General features: G+C 59.3%; 1 protein-coding gene across 9 annotated transcripts in view; it reads right to left on the bottom strand.

Moving 5' to 3' along the window:
- Positions 1–2,415: 2,415 nt before the first annotated feature.
- The window catches only part of HSPG2 (heparan sulfate proteoglycan 2), a 102,172-nt gene continuing 81,623 nt past the window's right edge, over positions 2,416–22,964 (bottom strand). For 4 of the 9 annotated variants that reach the window (XM_082651580.1, XM_082651584.1, XM_082651582.1 and 1 more), the window contains 36 exons: positions 22,223–22,374; positions 21,861–22,008; positions 20,674–20,825; positions 20,111–20,252; positions 19,630–19,781; positions 19,102–19,243; positions 18,835–18,975; positions 18,371–18,505; positions 17,937–18,118; positions 17,174–17,369; positions 16,744–16,923; positions 16,174–16,434; positions 14,561–14,765; positions 13,922–14,019; positions 13,238–13,504; positions 12,388–12,497; positions 12,038–12,185; positions 11,839–11,955; positions 11,452–11,469; positions 11,071–11,182; positions 10,154–10,298; positions 9,971–10,070; positions 9,718–9,827; positions 9,485–9,593; positions 8,820–8,918; positions 8,210–8,431; positions 7,675–7,919; positions 7,158–7,329; positions 6,941–7,063; positions 6,798–6,854; positions 4,961–5,036; positions 4,800–4,878; positions 4,604–4,674; positions 4,321–4,404; positions 3,808–3,911; positions 2,416–3,653 (listed from right to left, as the gene is read on the bottom strand). In XM_082651580.1, the coding sequence (XP_082507706.1) occupies positions 3,481–3,653; positions 3,808–3,911; positions 4,321–4,404; positions 4,604–4,674; positions 4,800–4,878; positions 4,961–5,036; positions 6,798–6,854; positions 6,941–7,063; positions 7,158–7,329; positions 7,675–7,919; positions 8,210–8,431; positions 8,820–8,918; positions 9,485–9,593; positions 9,718–9,827; positions 9,971–10,070; positions 10,154–10,298; positions 11,071–11,182; positions 11,452–11,469; positions 11,839–11,955; positions 12,038–12,185; positions 12,388–12,497; positions 13,238–13,504; positions 13,922–14,019; positions 14,561–14,765; positions 16,174–16,434; positions 16,744–16,923; positions 17,174–17,369; positions 17,937–18,118; positions 18,371–18,505; positions 18,835–18,975; positions 19,102–19,243; positions 19,630–19,781; positions 20,111–20,252; positions 20,674–20,825; positions 21,861–22,008; positions 22,223–22,374 (5,027 nt within the window). In that variant the 3' untranslated portion in view covers positions 2,416–3,480. The remainder of the gene's footprint in view (positions 3,654–3,807; positions 3,912–4,320; positions 4,405–4,603; positions 4,675–4,799; positions 4,879–4,960; positions 5,037–6,797; positions 6,855–6,940; positions 7,064–7,157; positions 7,330–7,674; positions 7,920–8,209; positions 8,432–8,819; positions 8,919–9,484; positions 9,594–9,717; positions 9,828–9,970; positions 10,071–10,153; positions 10,299–11,070; positions 11,183–11,451; positions 11,470–11,838; positions 11,956–12,037; positions 12,186–12,387; positions 12,498–13,237; positions 13,505–13,921; positions 14,020–14,560; positions 14,766–16,173; positions 16,435–16,743; positions 16,924–17,173; positions 17,370–17,936; positions 18,119–18,370; positions 18,506–18,834; positions 18,976–19,101; positions 19,244–19,629; positions 19,782–20,110; positions 20,253–20,673; positions 20,826–21,860; positions 22,009–22,222; positions 22,375–22,964) is intronic. The other 5 variants (XM_082651581.1, XM_082651585.1, XM_082651588.1 and 2 more) reach the window with 2 other exon arrangements.

The following is a 22,964-nucleotide window of genomic DNA, read 5'->3' as shown; positions in this document are numbered from 1 at the left end:
GGTGTCTTAACCGCTGGACCACCAGGGAATTCCCCAGAGGAGCCTTTTAAAACACTAAGTCAGATCGCATCACTCCCATGCGCAGGACCCTCCTCACTCCTCACTCAGCCCACACAAGCCTCCCAGGGGCCCCCAGGTCCTGAGTGACCTGGCCCGTCACCTCCCACCTGCTCGCTTGCTCCAACAGCTCCTCCACTCTGGCCCCTGGCAGCTCCTTCCACGCTCCAGTCTTGTCCCGCCTCTGGTCTCTCACTAGCTCTTTCCTCTACCTGGAAGGCTTTGCCCAGAGGTTCACATGCTCATTCCTTTGCCTTCTGCAGGTCTTGACTTAACCCTCACCCTCTCCATGAGCTCTTTCCTTACCCCTTTGTTTAAAAATAGCAACCCTGGGATTTCCCTGGGCAGTCCAGTGGTTAGGACTCTGCGCTTCCACTGCAGGGGCCACGGGTTCCCTGGTCGGGGAACTAAGATCCCACAAGCTGTGCGGGCAAAAAAAAAAAAAAAAAAAAAAAAACACGAAAAGCAGCCCTGTGTCCATTGAAAGCAAAACAGGTAAACAAAACGTGGTATGTCCACACAATGGAATATCGTTCAGCCCTACAAAGGAAGGAACTGCCGACACATGCTACAACATGGATGAACCTTGAGGACATTATGCTGACTGCAATGAACCAGTCACAGAAGGACGAATACTATGTGATTCTACCTATATGAGACACCCAGAGAACTCAGAGAGACGGAAAGCAGAATGATGGTTGCCAGGGGCTGTGGGGGAAATGGGGAGTTATTCACGATGGGTACAGAGTTCCAGTTTTATGAGAGGAAAACAGTCCTGAGAACGGATGGTGTTGATGGCTGCTCAACAATATGAATGGACTTAATACTACGGAACTGTCCTTAAAAACGGTTAAAATGGTACATTTTGTTTTGTAGAGTTTACCACAATTGAAAGAAAACTAGCAACCTTGCCCCTCGCCAGCGCGCCCTGTCCCTCCTGCCCTGCTTGACTTTCCCTCGTAGCTCCTGTCTCCATTTGACACGTGGTGGAATTTGTGTTTTGTGTTGCCTCGCACTAAAACGCCAGCTCCATGGGGGCCTTTTTGTCTGTTTTGCTCACTGTCATATCCCCCAGTCCCTAGAGCAATGCCTGGGGTACAGTAGCAGGTGATTGAAAAATACTCATCAGATGAGTGGAAGAATGAACCTCTCTGTGTCTCTGTTTCCTTATCTGTAAACTGGGGATGATAAACCTAACCTCTCAGATTTGTCATGAACTTTAAGTGAAAGCCTGTGGGTGAAGGGCCCAGCGCAGAGCATGGTTCTCGGTGCAGAGAAAATGCTCAGTGCAGCGTTACTCCTTGAGAAGTAGCTCCGTTCATCCACCCCAGCCCCTGGAGCTAGACTGTGAGTTCAAGTCCACCCCTGTCACTTCCAGCTGTGTGATCTGGGCAAGTGACTTAACCTCTCTGTGCCTCACTTCTCTTATCTGTGAAATAAAAATACTAACACTAAGAGATTTGGGGAGGATTAAACGAGACATAATCATACCCTGCAAGGGGCAGATCTCAGTGTGTTAGAGCTGTTATTTGCCACTGCCGGTCCCTCTCCAGTGCCCAGCCAGGAAGGGAGTACGGATGATGGTACCTCCGGGCCCCTGACTCTTCCCCCAGCTCTCGGGTCTGCGGGCCCCCTGGGGATGGCAGCTGAGAGGAGCCCCCCAGCACGCCGTGACCCTGCACGACAGGATGCCGCTCCGGAAGGTAGATGGCTCTTGGTTATCACCTGCTGCCGCTCCTTCCGCCGAGATCACACTTGTCCCTCTCCAGTGATGGGTGGGGGCAGCTGGCCCAGGCTGAGGCCTGAGTGCTCTTTCTTTCTACAGGCCTCCAGCCGCGGGGGTGGCGCTGGCCTCCTCGTGGGCCTCCTCTGGAGCTGCTGCTCCTCCAGCCGGCTGGCTTGGGGCGCTGGTGGTGTGCACCATCTGTTACACACGTCCTGGCCAGGTGGCCCCTGGGGGCCTGCGGCTGAGTGAGCCAGGTCAGGGGGGCTGTGGGCATCAGAGGAAGGAGAGTGGGCTCTGGGGTCAGACAGTCCCCGGGTTCTGCCCCCACCCCCCACAGGGCTGTCTAACCTTGGGCAGATCATATAACCCTCCGAGACTCAGTCTGCCCCTCTGGAAAATGGGATGATTCCTGCCTCACAGGGTCATGGTGAAGGCCACAGGAGGCAGCTGACCCTGCAACTTGCATGGTGACTGGCACTCGGCTGGATCAGTGAAGGGCAGGGAGTAGGGGCCTCGCTCCCCTGAAGCTGCCTTGCTTCATGCCCAGACCTCACTTGCCCTGCTTTGCCCCATCCTGGCCCACCCTCAGGTACCACGAGTCCAGTCGTAGCCAAAGACACAGGAGACAGCCCTGGCGGGGATAGCACCGTTTATTAAGAAAGATCAGGATAAAGACCACAGGAGGGTCCCTTCTAGGACACAGAGGCCAGGCGTCCCGGACCCACCTCTGGGGGTTGCTGGTGGGGAGGGCGCTTGCCCCCAGTTGGGCCCTGGGGCTCCCACAGAGGGGGCAGGGCTGTCACGCCCCCTTCCTGTCCCTCCCAGTCATGAGTCCCGGCTCCCCTACCCAAGGCATTAACTCTTTCTGACCACCAATGCTCTCCTCCCCCCATGTGCCCTGGGCCTTCACTTCCAGATCAGCGGGGGGACGTGGCCTGGTGCAGGCAGGGAGACACTCTCAGTGCTGGGCTCTGCCTGTAGCAGCTCCTGGTAAGAGTTGAGGTGGGCTTTCCCTTGCAGCCCCTCAGGGCAGGGGCCCTGGGCTAGGTGTGGGGTGGGAGGGATGCAGGCCAGGAGGGCTTGGTGGAAGGGGGGAGGCTGCCAGGGGCCGGTGGCCTGGCTGGCTAGGCGGAGGTGGAGGGGCGCTGGGACATGGGCTGGCAGGGCTGGGGGCTGCCTGCCCAGGGGTGAGCTGCCTTTTGCACCACAGTTAGCACTAAAGAGCTTTCCCAACCCAGAGGAGGGTGGCGAAGGCCACTGCGATGCCCTCTGCTCCGGGTAGCTGGTGAGGCTCCGGGTAGCTGGTGAGGCTCCAGGCTGGAAGCCGAGTTTGGCTCCTGTAGAAATGAGGGCTGCCCAAGGGCTGAAGAAACGGGCAGCCCAGCGCTACCTCGGGGGACTCTGTTGGTGGGGGCAGTTCTGAGCCTGCTCAGCCACCGTGCCCGACTCCAAGTCTGGTGACCCTTTGAGGCACCTGCTCCCATGCAACCCGCCCTGCCCAGCAGCCTGTGGCTTTGCCCAGGTGTGTCTGTGTGGGGTGGCGTGCCCACCCTCCAGTCCAGCCCAGGGCAGTAGCAGCAAAGCGTGGCATCGCCTCCGTTTCTTACAAAATATTCATAATAATAATATTAATAATAATATAGTCGACGCTGCGGGGCTGGGGCGCTGCCCGGGAGTCCGTGTGGGGCAGGCAGTGCCTACGAGGGGCAGGGGCGCGTGTTGGCCCCCGCCTGGGCGCGGTGCTGCAGGTCCAGTGGCTGTGGAGGCGGGGTGCCAGGCCGGGCAGAGTGCAGCACCAGGTTCTTGATACAGCCCGTGATGCCCGAGGAGAACCTGCCCCCGGTCAGCACCGCCACGTCGGGGGCTCCACCTGCAGGGAAGGGAGAGGGCGGAGCCTGTCAGCTCTAGGAGGTGGGGGGAGGAAGGCCCCGTGCTCTACCTCTGCCGGAGCCCCTCCCCTGCTGGCCCTCCCCGACCTGGAGGAGCGGCCCCAGGCCTGCACGAGGCCCGAGCTCAAGACTTACCGACGTAGATGCTGCCCTTGGTGTTGACTGCCACGTTAGGGCCTGGGGACTGGCCGCTGACCAGCTCCTCTCCGTCCACCTGGATGGAGCCTCTCCGGCCCTCTCTGCAGTGGAACGGGGTCAGGCCCCTCACCACCGATCCCCCGTCCTTCTCAACCCAGTGAGAGCCCCCTCCCTTTGCTACAGAGACTCCAGTCAGAGCAGCGTGACCCCGCTCCCTGAGTTCTTTCTTGCCCCCTCCCTCCGCTGGATGAGAGATCTGGTCCCACAAACACAACTTCCTAGCACCCCACCCAGGCTTCATCCATCCCCTAGGGTGCTTGTGCGCCCACCCCATGGAGTTCTGTCCTGCCCTGGAAGTCTGCGCTCCGGTTGGCGGGCTCTCCCCTGACCCTGGCTTCACGTTCTGTCTCCCCAGAGCTCAATGCCTGCCTCCCTGCGCATGATGGGGGGCGTCCTGTCCCAGTCCAGGACTCCGGGCCCTTCGCCCTAGTGCCCGGGGGGCTCCCTTACCGCAGCGCCATCACCCGATGCCACTCGCCATCGTTGATGGGGTCCTCAGAGACAAGGCGGGCCTCCCCACTGCCCAGCTGGTAGCTGCAGTCACACAGGCCCAAGAGGGTGTGAGCAGGGGGCAGGACTGGAGGGGGTGTGGGACGGTGGTGGTGGTGTGCAGCTGGGGCACTGGGCGCTGCAGCTTCTTGCTGGGGGGGCCATGGGGCTGACCGGAGGGGAAGCCACTGAAGGGTAAGGGGGCTGAGGGAAGGGAGAGGAAGGGTCGGGTGCCAGGACCCACCTGAAGACAAGGTGCCCATCCTGAAGCCCAAGACTGATGAAGTCCTTGCCTCGGCCGGACTCTCCCACCTCCTGCCAGAGAAGCACAGGGTTCCAGGGGCTACCGACAGCTGTGGCCTCCTCCTTCCTCTCTCCCACTCCTGTGGCCACCAGGGGGCTGGGAACCCTGAGATCCTGGGCGGGACGTCCACACTTACCACGCCCTGCCAGAGCAGGAGGCCGCTGGCCGTGCTGGTCTGAACCTCCAGCTCGATGGTCTCGGGCACCTCAGGGTGACTGCGGTGCGGGGGAAGTGGGTGAGAGGGCAGAAGCCCCAGATTCCCGTCCCCCACCCTGGGCCCACAGACTCTCTTCTCACCTCCTGGAGAAGATGCGGCCAGGGAGGGCGAGGAAGCCGTCATCGTAGAAGTAGGCTCCGTACTGCCCGGGGGCATCTGTCGGGGGAGTGGGGGCGATGCTGGGACACCTGCTCACCCACACAGAGTATCGATCCCGCATCGGTGCCCTTGACCCCCACCTCCACCCCGACCTGTACTACTGCAGGGCTCTGAACCTGCAGTCCCTGGAGACCCAAGGGGGCTGGGGGCAGAATTCAGAGGCCTGTGAACTTGGCTTGGAAAACATTACAGTCCTAGCCTTGCTCTCCTCTCCCTGAAGGTTAGCAGTTCCTTTAGTTACGCAGGTAGGCAACACACTGAGGAGGAGCAGGGCCTGTGACTCAGTCACCAGTGGAAGATTCCCTTATTGCATTACAGTTGCTGCAAATATTTCAAAACATTGCTTATGCTTATTGCAATTGTGGTAGCTGTTGGGACTAACGACCCTAACCCTAACCAACGCTAGATCTTGTATTTAATGCGTTAATAGAGATGCAAACAACTTCTAATATTTTGATAACCTTCTTTCAGAACAATTGATTCCCTTTGAAATCCTATGTATTTCATTCTATGCAGTCAGTAGGGTCCAGGTCGGGTGATCAACCATCTCTATTTGCCGGGTCCTGTCCTGGTTTTAGCTCTGAAAGTCCCACATCCCCAGAAGCTCCTCAGTCCTGAGCAAACTGGGGCAGCTGGTCATCTAGGTCAGTGGCACATAAACGGTTCTGAACCTTTGTAATCCCTCCATCTTACAGACGGGAAGACAGGTTCAGGGATGAGTGACTTGCCTAGGAAGTGGGAAGCCTGGATGGCAAACCAGACCTTTCGGCTGCATCGTCCACACTGTGTGTGTGGCTATAACATCCCCAACCCTACCTGCTCAAAGACATCCCACACCAGTGCTGGCCCTGGGGCCTGGCAGCTACCAGGGTAGGCGACACTTCGCCACCCTCCACCAACTGATGAAGTTAGCAGCTAACAGTTACCAAGCACCTACTATCTGCCGGTCACCATGCAGGAAGTTTCACATCCAGCTACAAACATAATTTTTAACTGGATCCTTGTGACAACCCTATGTCTTTGCTATAATATTAACAAAAGCTAACATTCTGTGCCCACTCTGGACCAGACATTGTTCTAAGCATTTAAAATACATTAAAGAATTTTACTCTCACACAAAATTTTATCCAAAGCCTTGTGGAAGGATGTTACTTCTTTCTATTTTATACGTGAGGAAACTGAGGCACAGAGAGGTTAAGTGAGTCACCCAAGTCACACAGCTAGTAAGTGGTAGAGCTAGGATTTGAATCCAGGCTCTTATCCACTATGCCACTACCTCTCCTGTTATATTAGTGATAGATAAGGTATGTATCTATAACGCAGTTAGCACAGGGCCTGTAAATGTTCAATAAGTATTCATTTTTACAAATCATTATCATTGCTTTTAAATAGATTGTGGAATCCTTGAGAATGAGGGGCCTGCCTTACGCATCTTGTATCTACTGCTCCCAGGGCAAGGATGGGCACACATACATGTCTGTTGCTGGAATGCACGAATACAGAGGAGGGTACAGAAGTGCAAGTGGTTCAAAGGCCTGCCCAAAGCCACTAGGCAGTGAGCATAGGGCAGGACCCAGCTCTGTGCGGCTGTGCTCTTCTTATTCTGTCTCTCTGCGCCCAAGGAGCCTCTCACCTGGGCTTGTTTTGTTCAGAGGCCAGGATGGAGGGGTGGGGTCATTGGAAGAGGGGCTGAGAGACCCAAGGCCTGGGAGGGCCAAGCCTGCTCAGCTCCTCTGGCTGGTCACGGCAAGTACGTACCGTTGCCCCCACTGCCTTCAAGATGCCAGTCGGACTCCGCTATGCCATGTGCAGAGCCTGTGGGGAGACGCAGGGTCCAGTCGGCGGGCTGTGTCAGGCCCCAGTGCCCCAAGGGGGAGGTGGAGAGAAGCTGGGGCAGTTACCTTGTTGGCAGCGAGGGCCAGAGAAGCCGGGGGGACAGAGGCAGCGGGTGCCCTGGCAGGTACCCCCATGCAGACAGGGCTCACGGAGCTGGCAGGGGTTCTCCTCGTGCTCACAGAGGTCTCCTGTGGGCCAGGGAAGAGGCGAGTGGGCATGGGCTGGAGCGGCCACTGACCACCCCCCACCCCTCCCTCCCAGTGCCTGGCCGGGCTCCCTCGCCTTTGAAGCCGTCTCGACACAGGCACTGGAACTCATATTCGCCGGTGGGCATGCACGTGGCGCCACTGCGGCAAGGCTGGCGCTCACACGGGGAGCTGTCGTAGCACTGCCCAACGCCCCGGCTGCCCAGGAAGCTGTAGGTGAGGTCCAGACGCTTTCCATTCACTGACACCTGTGGGCATAGGGACACCAAGGGACTTGAAGAAGGCAGGAGGCTGAAGCATGGGTGTACCAGCAGAGAGAAGACTGCAGCAGAGGGGAGCTGGGAACCCAGGCTGGAACCTGAGCAGTAACGTGGGCTTCTGGGGTCGGGGGGGGAGGACCAAAGTCGAGGGTCTACTGTGTGCCAGGAGCATCCATGAGTGTAGTCCCTCCTCACTACAACCTTCAGAGCAGGTGTAATTATCCCCATTTTACAGAGGAGGAAACTGAGGCTCTGATCCCAAGCGCCTTGGGCTGGCTGCAGGCGGAGGGAAATCACCCCGCCCTCCCCGCTTGCCGTCTGGAAGTCGCTCACCTCGCCCACGCAGCCGCGGAAGTGAGCGCTCATGTTGGTGGCCAGGGGCAGCTGCAAGGACGGCTCCACACCACCCAGGTAGAGCAGGGTGTGCAGGTTGAGGCCCTGGCTCTTGCCGGGTGAGGAGCGCAGCACAGGGCGCCCGCCGTTCACCCGCAGGCTGCCGTCCTTGTTGAGACGCTCTGCGGATATGCGATGCCAGCGGCCCAGGGCCAGGGGCTCGGAGCTCCGCAGAACGGCCAGCCCTGGGGAGGATGCCGGCAGGGTTGGCACATGGATGGCCCTCTGCCCCGTCCCACCCCCTACAGGAACTTGAGCAGACAGGGAACCTCCTTCAGCCTCCCAGTGTCCCAGAGGAACCCGAGAGGTCTAGAGACTTGCTTCAGGTCACACGGAGAGAGGAACGCGAAGAACAGGGGACTCCGGTTGGTCTGACTTCAGAATTTATTCCTCCCGCCTCCTGGGGGTGTGGAGGGTCAAGGGGGGCATGGAGCTTGGTGCCTACGGCTCAACTGCATTTGGTGTCAGTGCTCACCTGACCCCAACTCGTAGCGGAACTCCAGATGGCCGCCAACCATTGCCAGGGACACGAAATCCTCCACCGGCCCGCTCTTTCCCCCGCTGAACAGCAGGACCCCGTCAGGTGCCAGCGGCTTAAACTCAACATCCAGGCGTAGCTCGTGGTGCGTGTTGGTGAGAGCAGGCAGCGCCAGGTAGGAGCCCGCGCCCGACAGGGAAGGGGTGGTCACAGTCACACCTGCAGCAGTCACAGCTCAGCCAGGGCAGTGGGGATGCCAGAGTCCTGGGAGGGCTCCAACTATGCAGCCTTCCTCTGGGACCCCTGCCCACCCCACTCTCCAGTCCTAGAGGCTCGGGATCAGCTGGGCAATGGCTGCAACAGCCTAGAAGCACCCTGCCCCCAGCACTACAGACCAGGCTGGATCTCCAATTAGATGGGCTTCCCCTTTGGGGCCCTTGTGTACGGGATTCAGGCTGGGCATGAAGCTTGGCCAGGTGACTTTGAGGCCCTCTGGCTCTGGAATAATTTTATCATCCATAGGGCCCGTCATGGCCCCAGAATGCCCTGCCCGGCTTCTCCTGTCCTTACTGGGACCCCTGGGGGTCTCAGGCCCAGCTCCACTTACCTTCCTCACACCTCACGCCCGAGCGGCCCAGGTGGCAGCGGCAGGTGTAGCCTTGGCCGTCGGGCCGGTTCACACAGGTGGCGTCGGGCCCACAGGCCTCTGGGGGACACACAGGCCAATGAGGAGGGCACTGAGGTGGCCTGGGAGGTGGTGGGGTCCTGATGCCAGAACTCTAACTACGGCCCCCCGGGGGCCTTGGCTCCTTAGGGCCGGGACCCCTGGGAGGGCTGCATCGGGTGACCGGGGAGGGGGAATGGATTCGGGCAAGGGTGGGGCCAGAAGGGGCTGGGCAGGGAGAGAGCAAGGCGGGGAGTGAACGAGTGACTCTTTTGTTCTTGAAAGACTGTACCTGGGTGGTGGGTAGTGGGGTGAGTGCCTTGGTAACAGATGGGAAGGTGGTAGGTACCAGGAAGCAGTGATTGGGGCTGGGGGGAGTGTCAGGGTACAGTGACGGGGGATGAGTGCTTGGGTAGCAGAGACGGGAGGCATGGTGGATATTAGGATGGCAGTGATGGAAGTCAGAATCCAGGAAGAGTGGTTAAGTACTCGGGAAAGATGGAGAGAGTGTGGTGAGTACGGTTAGCAGTTGGGGTGGATATGACGGGGCAGCAACGGGCAGAGGGAAGAGGCCGGAGTGGCAGTGATGGAGAGGGTGGGTTACACACCTGGGTGGCAGTGCAGGGCCTGCGAGTGCTCACAGCGGCTCCCGGTGAAGCCAGCCGGGCACACACACACATAGCTGCTGCTCTCCGAGTCCTGGCACTGGCCCCCGTTCTGCAAAGCAGCCCCCGGAAGTCAGACCGAGAACACTCTGGCACTTCCCCACTCCCCACCAGGGCCGGCCATGGCTGAGGACAGCGGCCTGGGAGGCCGGGAGGAGTGTGCGGTGTGGGGTTACCTGGCAGGGCCGGTCCCGACAGGTGGGGCAGTGGGAGATGCCGTGCGCTGTAAGGTTGAGGTCATGGAAGACGATCTCCTCACCCTGGATGCGCAGCTCCCGGACACAGCCTGGGGGGTGGGCAGGCAGGATGAGCCAAGTCAGGGGTGCTGGGAGGCCTGCCCAGCTCCGACCCACGCCCTGCAGTGCCCTCCCAGGTGCTCTGCCAGCCAGGTGAGGTCTGGCCAGGGCTGAAGGTGGGGAGGGGGTTCACCTATGAAGCCGCTGCTCAGCCCTGCCTTGGGGATAGCGCCATAGTCGGGGTAGCCACCCAGGTAGAGCTCCTCATTCAGGTCCAGACCCTGGAACTTGCCCTGGACAGGGGTAAGTCAGGAATGGCAGAGGCTGAGCGGAGGTGGGGAGGGGCTAGGGATAGAGGAATGGGGCTGGGTCTCACCTGGGAGGTGCCGTTGACCGGGGCCAGGCTGCCCACGATCAGGGAGCCCTGGGTGAGGCTGCGCAGCAGGGTCACGGTGTGGAACTGGCCCAGTGCTAGCGGTGTGGGGTGACGGATGGTGGCCATGCCCGAGCCTGCATCAAACCTGCTCCATGGGGTGGGAGGGAGGGCCGGGGCAGGAGAGAGCGGATATGGGGTTTGTAGGAAGGGCTGGGCAGGGGGCCCAGGCTGGGCAAAGGGGTCGACGCCATTCCCTGTCATCCTGCTCCGGTTCCTGTCCCTGCCTTGTGCTCTCGCCCCACCCCCACCCCCAGCTCACCCTATCCCTGCCCCTCCCCAGGGGTTCTTCTTCTCCTACACTCTCCCTGGGAGCTTATTCAGAGCAGCCCCCGGGGCTCCAAGTGCCCCTGGCTCTAGGCCCTACAGCCTGGCACCTGGCCTCACTGTTCGTCTGCACACTCCTCCCTCTGAGATGACCTTGTCTCTTTCCTTCTTTGTTTGTGGCTGGTCTTCCCCAACTAGGATATACATTCCCACAAGGGCCAGAACTTGATTTGTTTTGTTTGTATCCGTGCCTGGTACATAGTAGGTATTCAGCACAAAACTGTTGAATGAATAAATGAATGAACGAATTCTGGCCTGCAGCGGTCCCACCCTGGAAGGACACACTCTAGCATTGCTGAGTATTTCTGCCGCAACTGTGTGCAAGTCTGAGGCTGCTTCCTCCGCCACCCGGCTGGCGCACTGTGCTGACCCCGGCAGCACGGGGGGTCACCGAGCGTAACGGTCACATCTCCTCCTTCTTTCAGAACCTCCGTCGTACAACTCAGCCCAGGGTGGTGTGTGCCTGACGGAAGTCCTGCAATCTAGTCCCCCAGCCCCCCTTCCCCTGTAACCCGGGAGGGTGAGGGTCTCACCGGAACTCGGGCCTCCCGCCCACAAGGCCGAAGGAGATGAAGTCGGGCTGCCTGTTGGCCAGGTTGGTGGGGCTCCCTGGGATCCGCTTCTGCCCGTTGTACAGCAGCATCCCTGGGAGGGTAGAGCTGTGTTAGGGCCTCCCGTCCAGCCACGGGCTCCCTGTCTGCCCAGCCCCGGAATGAATGGCCCAAGCTTGTGAGCCTTTCCCCTCGCTAACTGCTGTCCCTCCCTCCAGCACACCCCACACAGCCAGGGCGTCTCCCTCTCAGGATGGGGCCCTAAATAGAAGGGCCTTGCTGAGAGCTCCTAGAAAGGAGCTGAATTTGCTTCACTTACACTGTAGGGTCTACCTGAAGGAGGAGAGGGAGGCGGAGACTCACCCGAGTAGAGGAGGAGGCCTGGACAGTAAAAGTCAGAGACCCGTAAGAGGTGGGAGGAGACAGATGAGAAAGAGAGAGAGAGAGAGGAGGGAAGGGTGAGAGATGGGGAAAAGGAGGAAGGAGCAGAGACAGGAGTAGGGAGACGGGACAGAAGGACCGGGGGTTGCTGCACCAGTGGCAGAGGGACCGGGGGAGGCTTGGGTGCAGGTATCACACAGGAGGGAATGGAGAAGAGGGGGCATGAGCCAGAGGGGGAGGCCCGGCCGGCCTGGAGCCCCTGGGGCAGGGAAGGCTGAGGACCGGGGGCTGCCAGGGCTCATACCCTGATGGCAGTGACTTTGGAGATCCCCAGCCCCGGGCCCCCCAGTCAGCTCCTCCCCTGCTCACCATCGGCTGAGTCGGGCCGGAAGGTGATCTTGATCTCAAACTTCCTGTAGGCATCCTTGATGGTGGGCAGCGGCAGGAAAGAGTGGGGGGTCTGCGTGAAGTAGGGCACCACCCGCTCTGAGGGCAGAAAGCACAGTTCAAGACGCCACCCACAAGGTGGCGGGCAGGGTGCCGCCTATCCCGGGGTGTGTGGTCTCACCTGGCACCTGCAGATGGGCAAAGGCCTTGACCTTGCCCTGGCGGTTGGTGGCGGTGCAGACATAGGTGCCCGCGTCCTGGGGCTGGACCGAGGGCAGCAGCAGCATGTTGTTCTCCAGGCGGCTGTCGGGCGGCAGGTTCCCATCCAGCTGCAAACACACTGGCACTTTGAACCCTGGCCTTGGCCCACACCTCCACGGGGCCCGTCTCCCATCCCTGCCTGGGGCCCACCCTCAGACATGGAGCGCATGCTCTGGGCCAAGCCTGGGCCAGCTCCTGGGGGCACCGAGATGGTGAAGACCTGGTCCCTGCCCTTCAGGCACGCCCGCTGGTTTCCTGCCTAGCATTTACCTTGCTCCAGGTGATGTCAGGAGTGGGGTAGCCAGAGGCCATGCAGGGGAAGACAGCTGAAGAACCAGTGGGCACACGGACCTCTGGGGGCGTTGAGATCTGCGGCAAGGCTGAGAGGGGAGGAGGAGACACAGGCCATCAACCTGATGACACCAACCGTTTGTGAGCCCAGCCTGTGTCCTGACTCATTTAATCCTCATGCCATCCCTGGAAGGGAGACACTGTGTCCCCATTTCACAGATGAGGAAACTGTGGCCGTTCACTCCTGGTTGCACAGGTGGAACCAGGCAGAGCCAGGGCTCAGGGACAGGTTCAACTGACTCCACAGACCGAGCCTCTTCAACACACCTGGGTGGAAAATTGTGCCGCCCTCTGGGGACCTGAAGAGGGGGTACTAGGGCAGTGTGGGTAAGTTTGGGGCAAGTGATAGGGCTTGGGGTGAAAAAGAATAGCCTCTGAAGAACACACAGATTGTGTCTGCCTGGCAACATCCACTGTCCACGTTTTACTGTCTTTCACGTCTGTTTTGTGTTTGCGCTGTCTCTGCCAGCAGACTGAGCTGTAGGTCTTCCTCGTCAGAGCGGGAGCTCCAGCAGGTGAAGACTACTTATCTGATTTCCTCTTGATGCCCCACGGCATAGCTTTTCCCTGCAAGTTCCAGCTGCCCCAGAGGAACACTCACTGCTATCCCCTGCTGCACCTGCTTGTTATGAAACCTGCTCCCTAAATACACCAAATTGAAAATCTCCAAGAGAGCAGGAAGGAGGAGTAGCGCAGGTAAGGCAGGAGATGGCGTGAGAGCAGCCCCTGCACGCTCCCCGGCCCTGCAGAGCTCCCTGCCAGCCTTCACCTTGCACGAGTAGCAGCACGTGGGACTGGGCGGTGCCTGCGGCGCTGGTGGCGGTGCAGCGGTACTGTCCTGCGTCAGCCAGCTCCACGTGGGCGATCCTGACGATGCCTCCGCTCTGCACGATGCCAGGCCGCAGGCGCCCTCCAACTTTGCTCCACGTCACCTGAGGCTTGGGGTCACCCAGGGCCAGGCACTCGAACTCCACGGCATGGCCGACCACCACGGTCTGCACGGAGGTCCGGATGTTGATGAGCACAGAGGGCAGAGCTGCGGGAGGATGGGGCAGAACAGAGTGAGGCAGCCTGCTGCAGGCCTGGGCTCAGAGAGGCTGCAGGCTGCCCCAGAAAAGGTGAGCACTGGAGCCCGAGGCACGCAGCATTTCATTCACTTTTTCGTGCGTCCACTCATTAGCACGCTCACTTGTTTGCTCTTTGTTCATTCGTTTCACTCACTTGTGCATCGCAGTCATTTTCATTGGTTTGTCTGAGCGCTCCGCCCATCTCCCTTCTTCCCCCCCCTTGCAATATTTGTCAAGCCCCCTCACTCTGTGCTAGACGAAAGCAAGATACAATCGAATAATTCTCTTTATTTGTACACATTTAAGGGGTTTCTTGGGGAATATGGTCCCTGTGCACTTCACCTCTGTCCCCTGCTCTTAGCAGAAGCCTGAAGCCACCGTCCTACCTTGGACAACAAGCTGGGCACTGGCCTGGGCCTGTCCCCATGGTCCATGGGCCTGGCAAACATACGTCCCTTGGCAGCTCTGGTCCAAGTTCTGGATTCTGTAAAGAAAAAAATAATAAGACATCAGTGAATAAAAACAATTGGTGAGAATACTTTGCAGTTGTGTGGGAGTTAAAAGTCGTCAAGTATCAGCACACGATGTAAACTTCTAGTCTCCCCAAAACCATGGGAGGTAGGTAGGAAGTCAGGGTGAGTATCACCACACCCATTTTAGACCAAGACCTTGTGGTCTAGAGTTCCAGATCACACGGTTATCAAGTAGCAGAGCTGAGATCTGGGTCACATGTATATATCTGGCCTCAGAGCTTGTTCTCTTCCCTTTAACAATAATACAAACATGGGCCACTGATTACTGAAGGCCTTCCACATGCTAAGCACTGTGTTAAGTGCTCTAGGTTATCTCATTCTGGTCTCATATAACCCACTGTACAGCTGAGAACACTGAGGCTCAGGGAGGTGAAGTGACTTGCCCAAGGCCATTGTTTTATGCTAAGCCCAGTAGGATAGGTATTCTAACAGCCCCACTGGGTGCCTTGGGCTGAGATGCCCAAGTTCAGTCCTGCCCCTGCCCCCACTCACCGGAGCACCCCATCATGTATGCTGTGGCCGGGAGGCAGCTGACCCCCTTCTTTGATCCAGCGGAGTTGAGTGCCCAGGTCGCTGGGCACGACACAGTGGAACTCGACGCTGGCCCCTATGCTCTTGGTCTCCAGCTGAGGCGTGACCTGAACGGTGGGCGCGGATCCTGCTGGGATGGGGGTGGCGGGGAGAGAGCCGGAGGGGCCTGCGGGGACAGGTAAGAGGTTGTGCGTGTGCGTGTGTGTATGTGTGTGATATCCCCGATGCCCCTCCAGGACCCAGGAGACCCCCATCCTAACATTCAGGGGACGTTCCCCTGTTTGCCTCTCTGACCAGGGAAAAAAGACCTTTCATTGGCAGATTCATTCATCTGCTCACTCGTGCAGTCATTCAATCAACACAAATAAGAGCCTGTGGAGCGCTGGGCTGTGCTTCCAGAAGCTCCTGGCCTTTGGGAGGGGAGGGCAGCCCAAGGCGAGAGCGGGAGGGGTCGGCCTTGGAAAGATTCAGACACCTGAAGGAAGGAGAGCAAAGACTATTCTGGCTCTAGTCTAAAATAGGAGAGGGGCTTCCCTGGTGGTGCAGTGGTTAAGAATCCGCCTGCCAAAGCAGGGGACACGGGTTCAGGCCCTGGTCCTGGAAGATCCCACATGCTGCGGAGCAACTAAGCCCGTGCGCCACAACTACTGAAGCCCACGCGCCTAGAGCCCGTGCTCTGTAACAAGAGAGGCCGCCGCAAAGAGAAGTCCGTGCACCGTAATGAAGAGTAGCCCCGACTCGCCGCAACTAGAGAAAGCCTGTGTGCAGCAATGAAGACCCAACGCAGCCAAAAATAAATAAATAAATAAACTTAAAATAGGAGGATCCCAGGTGAAGGCACCTAATGTCCGGGTGCAGGGGACATATGGGAGGGTGGGTCAAATGCATACTATCACCATTTACCAAGTGCCTACTAGGTGCCACGGGCTCTACATATGTGTCCGTTTCTAAGTCAGCCTATGTGCTGGCATTGTCCTCTCTACTTTGCAGGATGAAGACAGTGAGGCTTGAGGTTCGCTGACTTGGCCAGGTTCACACAACTATCAAGTGATCGGGCTGTGCACTGAACCCAGGACCTGGGCTCACTTCAGTCCAGGCTCTTGAGAAGACCACGGAGATGTGGGATTCTCTGGAGATCCACTGAAACCCTGGGCATCCGGGGGTGGGTGCTGCCCTATCACACATTCATTGTTGTCACCGTCCAGCATTTATGCAGCCCATTCTGGGTGCTGTGGTGGACAAGCCCGGGGCTGCTGAGATGACTGGGTCCAGGCCCTGCCCTCATCCTCTGTCTGGCAGGCGAGGCAGGCTGGGGTACTCATGTAAACATAGCCTCTGGCAGTATGAGGTCAATGCCAAGGGAGGGATGCAGCAGTGAGAGCTAGTTGCTGAGAACACAGTGACCGGGGTCTTCCTGGGGGAAAAGAAGGCGTTCCAGCTAGGGTAGTGGAGGGGGGTCTTCATGCCCCAGGTGGGGGTCCCCCGGCACCAGCTGAGGGGTAAGTGAAAGGCTCGGACAAGCGCCTGGAGGAAAGCTGACCCCATTCTACCCAGTCTGAGCTGGGGCTGCTCACCTCGGACCAGCACCTGGGCGAAGGCCTCAGCTGAGCCCACCTTGTTGGTGACCCGGCAGCGGTAGCGGCCTGAGTCCGCGGGGGCCGCAGGCTCAAGGAGCAGCATCTCATTCCTGGTGGTCGCCCTCCCAGGGAGGCTGCCGCCCACACGGCTCCACTGGAAGGTGAGTGGGGGCGTCCCATGAGCCAGGCACTGGAGCTGCACCGTCTCCCCTGCCTGCACCGACGCGTGCTCCGGGACTGTGGTGGCATACGGCGGGCCTGGGGTTGGAGACACAGAGGTCAGGGCGGCGGAGAGCAGAGGTCAGGATGGCAGCAGGTGCTGGGCCCTGGCGACTTGCCCAAGGACTAGGGAGCTGAACGGGGAGCCCAGAGGACTGGGGATGAGGGAAGCCAAGGTCCCAGGAGGGGACGTGGGTTTTAGGTTAGGGCAGGCTCCGGGGCCTGAGGTGCATGTGACCCTCCAGGTAGGTTTCCTGGAGTTCTGTCCAGGGTGTGGCCTGGTTGGGGGGCTCAGACCTCCATGCAGTGCGGAGAGGGTAGCGCGAGGAGGGTGGACGAGGGCCTTACTCTCTACATGCAGGGCGATGGTGGCCTCAGCATGCCCGGCAGGGCTAGTGGCGTTGCAGATGTACTGGCCCGAGTCCTGCTGGGCTACCCGTGGGATGATTAGCGTGTCACCTTCCAGCTGGTGCTGCCACGGCAGCGGGGAGCGCAGTTTGGACCAGTGGATGGTGGGCGTGGGGCTGCCTGTGGAGTGGAGCGGCAGAGGTTGGTGCGCTGCCCCAGGACTGGCTGGGGGTGGGATGGCCAGGAAGGGACCTGGGTCAGCTTGCTCCTTCATGGGGGGCACAAAGTGGGCACCTCAGCCATCACTGGGAGATTGCCTGCAGCAAAGCCCCCTTCCTGAGCATGACATCCTCTTCAGGTCTCTTGTGTCTAAATTCAGGCCCCAGGGCCCGCTGCTCTGCCTGCCCTGTGTGCCAGCCCCCGTCCACACCTGTGGCTGAGCAGCGCAGGGTGGCCGTGTGTCCAGCTTCCACAGTCAGCTCGGCTTCTTCTACCTGGACCTGGGGGGCCCCTGGGGCCACAGTGCCCGTGTCTACAATTACTTCCACTCGCTTCTGCGCTGTGCCCAGTGCATTCTGAGCTAGGCAGACGTAGATGCCTGCATCTGATGGTTTAGCTGACGAAATCTGGAAGAAGCAAGGAAGTTGGTCATCAGGCCACTGAGGGGGGACCTTGGCATCAGCCCTCTGGCTTGGTTTCACCTCTTTCTTCTACCCATCCCTTTGTTTTTAGCTTTCCTATTTGACTGGCTGCTTGAGGGCTCACACTCAAGATATCCCATTAGTCTATCCATCCACACATCCACTCCCCCATCTACCCGTCCATCCATCCATCATCCATCCATCCACCCATCCATCCACCCATCCATCCATCCATCCATCCATCCATCATCCATCCATCCACCCATCCATCCACCCATCCATCCATCCATCCATCCATCCATCTACCCACCCATCCACCCATCCATCCACCTACCCACCCAACCACCCATACTTCTACCCATTCCTCCTTCCACCTTCCTTCTTTCTTCCTGACCGTCTTCCAATCTAGCCATCATCCACCTATCCCATCCCTCCCTTTCTTCACCAATTCATCACCCATCTGTCCATCCACCACTCTCTCCTCCAGGTAACTGCTCGAGAACGGGCAGTGACTGGGCCTCAGATCCAGAGATGAGACCCCCCTGACATCACCTGCAGCACGGTGTGGCTGTCCACGAGCCCAGGTGCCCGCTGCTCCAAGTTGGTGGGGGCACCGATCCGGGTCCAGCGAGCAGAAGGGCGGGGCTCCCCAGCACTGACACACTCCAGGGTGATGGCCTTTCCCGCTTTCACCCGCACGGGGCTCTCGGGGAGCACAGAGACTGTAGGGGGCCCTGCACAGAGGAATGACACCACTGATACACATGCAGGGCTCTGCTGGTCATGTGCACTGTCACAGCCCCCTTACCAGTAACTGCCAGTGGGCACTAGTCTCCCCACTGCACCTATGTAGAGACCAAGGCTCAGAGAGGGAGAATGCCCAAGAGGGAGGCAGTGGCAGAGGATGGATTTAAGCCTGGAGGTTCTGAGCTCGGAATCAGAGCTGGAAACACGAAGTCAGAGCCCACGGGGTTGAAGGCCCTCACCGTGCACGCTGAGGTTCACGACACTCTGGGCCACACCATAGGCATTGGAGGCCACGCAGCGGTAGGCACCGTGGTTGCTGGGCCGGGTGCCCACGATGGTGATGATGGAGCCGTTGGGGCTGATGTGGACATTGTCTGCGGGGTTGGCATCAAGGAGGGTGTGGTCAGTGAGGGTGTCCTCCTGCCTTGGCGCTGCCAGTAGGCACACCAGTGCCCCATGGCCCCGACCCCTCCAGTCTGGGTGTATCCAGCTCACAGGGTCACAGATGGTTGATAAACAAGTCCTTGGAGACTCCTGGGTCCAGCCCTCTCACCATCCAGACAGGGACACCAAGTCCCCAGAGGGGAAGGGCTTTACCCGGGGTCACACAGAAAGTTTGGTGCCATGGTCGGCTCCGCCCAGCCGCCAGTGGTGAGCCTCGCGCATTCACACCCGCCTCCAGCCCCCCACCCCCCCGGCTCACCCTCCAGCTCCTGGTTCCGAGTCTTCCACTCAAGGCTGATGGGGGCTGCCCCATCATGGATGAGGCACTTGAAGCTGGCGTCTTGGCCCTGCCGCACGGTGCTGCTGGGCGGGTCGATAGAGATGACAGGGCTCCTAAGGCCTGGGGGAGGACGGAGGCAGAGGGCTGCGCTCAGCCGGGCTGGGTGGGCTCCCCCGCCTCCCCTCCCCACTCCTCGGCCCCAGTGTCTCCCCGCCTCCCCCTGCCCGTGGCGTCTCCCTCACTCACGGTAGGAGGACCCTGCACTGGGCGGGACAGTGACCGTGAAGGAGGCCTCGTGCTCAGGGCCCGAGCTGCCAACCACACGGCACACATATTCTCCGGAGTCGGCCTGGGAGACGTGGTGGAGCCGCAGCTGGGAGCCGTGGGTCTGTCGGAGTGAGGAGAGGGTGGCCATCGTGCCAGAGCACTCGGGACAGGGCAAGTCCCCGAGCCCGGCTGTGCCAGTGCCCAAGAGTTCTCAGGAGCTCAGGGCTCCAGCTGGTGGAGATGAGGAAGCTTCATTCACAGAATCCTACAAGTCCACTCCATCCCCTTTTCAGAGGTAACTGCTGCAGGAAATGATTCAGCAGCAAAGCCAGGAGAAAGACCCAGGTCTCTCAATTCCCAGGCTGCTGAACTCCTCCCCGCCAAGTATTTTATCCCCTGGGGTCCCCAAGCATGCCAGGGTTTGTGTGAAGAAGGTTTGGGATGCAGACGGCAACTGCAGGTCAAAACTTGCCTGCCCTGAATTCTCCCCACCCCTGGCCCCTGTACCTGGTGCCGGGCGGGGAGGCTGCCCCCACGCTTATACCACGTGACCTGGGCATGTGCCTGCCCGGGTACCACGCAGTTCAGGTCCAGGGTTTGTCCTTCGGCCACATGGGAGGAGGAGGCCTCGATGTAGATGGGCTGGGCCAGTCCTGGGGCTGTGGGCACAATGGGTGGGTGAGAAAGGGGCGGCCCCGGGGGTGCAGGCAGAGACCCGAGGCGGTGGCACCGAGTGCCAGCTGGCCCTCCTGGAGGTGCAGTGGCTTGAGAGGGACTGAGCTGGCTGAGCACCATTGACCTAAGAGGGGTCTCTGTCCCCTGGGGGCTGAGATGCCCTGGTGAGACCTTGGTTCCCAGTGGTTGGGGGAGGGGCTGGAGGACCTTCTTGGAGCCGAGGGCTAGAGCCCTGCTGGATAGCAGGGGGAGCAAGGCCAGGCAGGGGCCCCCAAGCCTGTGCCCAGAACCGCCCGCCGCTCCTGTCACTCACCAGGAATGGGGCCTGGGCTGGAGGCCTCGATTGTGACCAGGACAGAAGCCTCCAGAGTGCCTGAGCTGCTGGCCACTCGACAGGAGTATTCACCAGAGTCGGCAGGGGACACCTGGTTCAGCCTCAGCAGGGGGCCGTGGACCTGGCCAGGGTGGGGCGAGAGCGGGGAGAGTGAGCCGGGGGGCTGGTGGCCAAGGCCGTCAGATGCCCCAGCCCTCTCATACCTGTACCCCAGGACTGTCATGCACCATTGTGGGCGCTGCCTCCTGCCAAAGGTGACCCCCTTTGACACTGGACGTTGTGGGGTATGTTTACTATTATGCTTTTCCTGGCAGGAGAAAGCCCAGTGTCTTGAGTAAGAGATGTCCTTTTCTAATTTGCACCAAGGTACTGGGCAGCCAGTGACGGCCCTACCATGCCCAGCCTGTTCTTGAACTCCTGAGTCCCAGTGATCTCCTGTTGCCACTTTCCTGAAGCCCCAGACGTTGGGGCCACCTTCCCTCCCGGGCAGGGGACGGGGTGGGGTGGGAATGCCCACATCCTGCTTTCTCCAGCCTCCATACCTGGTGCCGGGCGGGAAGGCTGCCCCCGCGCCTGTGCCATGTGACCTGGGCGTGGGCCTGGCCAGGCACCACGCATTTCAGATCCAGGGTCTGCCCTTCGGCCACGTGGGAGGAGGACGTCTCGATGAGGATGGGTGGGGCTCCGCCCGGGGCTGGGGCACAGGAAGAAGTCAGTGAGCTGGGACTCCCTGTGTCCTCAGCCCCTGCCCCTGGGTGCCCAGATGGTCAGGCCAGAGGCCACAGGCAGACGGCCTTGATACCCCCCTTCCCATTCCCCTGAAGCCTGGAGCAGCTGGGCTAGCCTGGCGCCTCATTCTCCCAGCCCAGCCCCAGACAATGGTCCCACCATCCTCTGTGCTCCCGGCACCACTGGCGGCCAGGGCTCAGGGCCAGGCAGCTCCACACAGATCACTAACGTTTCCCAGACTTGAGTAGTACGGGGCTAAGAACCCAGACTCTGGGGCCAGACTGCCTGGGTTCAAAACCCAACCCTGCCATTTATTAGTTGTGTGACCCTGGGAAAGCTACTTCACCTCTCCATGCCTCAGTTTCCCCAACTGTAAAACAGAACAATCATACCTACTTCAAAGGGTTATTGTGACGGTGAAATGAGTTAATATGTGTAAAAATACCAGGGCCCAGCACCTGGTAAGTGCATATCACGTTCATGACTTAGCGATTCAGGTACTATTATCATGATGTCTGCTACGGCCACGTGCTCCCTGTGCTATTAACTCCTTTACACTTTCAATTGATTCACTTAAGAAAACCCTTAAACGCACAGCCCCATCATAGGCAATGATTTCCATGCAATCATGACAGGTTTGACGTGTTGATGTTTTTTCCCTAACATTATCACTATTAATATAAAAAAATATTTAATCAGGGCACCACCTAAAATCACCCTCTCAGATCCCAGAGGTGCAATTCCAGCCTTTAAGGAACTCGTGTAATTGCTGCAAGAGCTCTACTAGCCCCACTTCACAGATGAGGAAAGTGACACACCGAGAGGAATCCCTCGTGTAACATTTCAGAGTGTGGACAGAGGAGCCGGGACTCACGCCCACACGAGCCGGACTCCACAGCCCGTGCTCTTGGGCCCTAGGGATGAAGCCCACTTGACCTGGCTCTCGAGCCCTCCTTTCTTCCCTCCTCCTGCGTCCCAGCCCCACTGTAGGGATCCTCACCAGGGACGAGAACAGCGCCAGAGCCAGAAGCCTCGATGGTGACCAGGACTGAGGTCTCCAGGGGGCCAGAGCTGCTCACCACGCGGCACACGTACTCACCCGAGTCAGCCGGGGATACCTGGTGCAGCCGCAGCCGTGAGCCGTGGGCCTGAGCAGGGACAGGACGGGAGAGGAGCAGAAGGAGATGGCACTTGGAATCCTTGAAGGCTGGGGCCAGGGTCCCACCTCTGACGCAGGCAGGCACTGCACCCCACAGGGGATCCCAGGCCCTCCTTCCCGGGCAGAGCTTGGGGGACAGGCCCCTAGTCAGGGCCCGCACATCCAGCAGCCCTCCCACTATGTCCTGCCCCCAACTCCCATACCTGGTGGTGAGTGGGGAGGCTGCCCCCACGCTTGTACCATGTGATCTGGGCATGCGCCTGTCCAGGGACCACGCAGTTCAGATCCAGGGTCTGCCCTTCGGCCACGTGTGAAGATGACGACTCGATTCTGATGGGCGTGGCCCCGCCGGGGACTGGGCGCACAGAAAGAGCAAGTCGGGGCTTTGGTCATGGTCAGATTTGGGAACACCTGGGTTGGTGGGAGCCTCAACTGGAGAAGCCTCCACCCTCCCAAGGTAGTAAGAATAGCTAACACTTATTAAGCACTTACAGTATGCCAGCACTGTTCTCAGTACTTTGCGTGCATTAACTCACTTAGTCCTCACAAAATTCACATACTTTCTGCGGTGATGGAAATGTTCTATCATCCGCACTGTTCAATGCAGTGGCAACCAGCCATGTGCGGTTACTGAGCACTTTGTTTTTGAAGTGTGAGGATGTGAATTTAGGATTTTAACTAATTTTAATGACCATGCATGGCTAGTGGCCACCGTATCGGACAGCTCTCTGAGGATGGAATGATCGACATCCCCACTTCACTGATGAGGGTACGGAAGCTGAGAGGGGAGAGTCACCCCCTCAAGGTCCCTAGCGGTGCAGGCAGGATGTGAACCCTGGCACCCTTCTGCTGAGCCCTCCTCCTGCACCACCACCCTCGTCTGAGGGCTCTGATTACAGGGCCTTTCCTCCCTGGGAAACACTGGTACCTGCGTCTCCCAGGCCC

This window comes from Grampus griseus (assembly GCF_964374135.1).
Source record: "Grampus griseus genome assembly, chromosome: 1".
NCBI lineage: Eukaryota > Metazoa > Chordata > Mammalia > Artiodactyla > Delphinidae > Grampus > Grampus griseus.
Note: the sequence above shows the minus strand (reverse complement) of the source record. Positions and strands in the feature narration are given on the sequence as shown.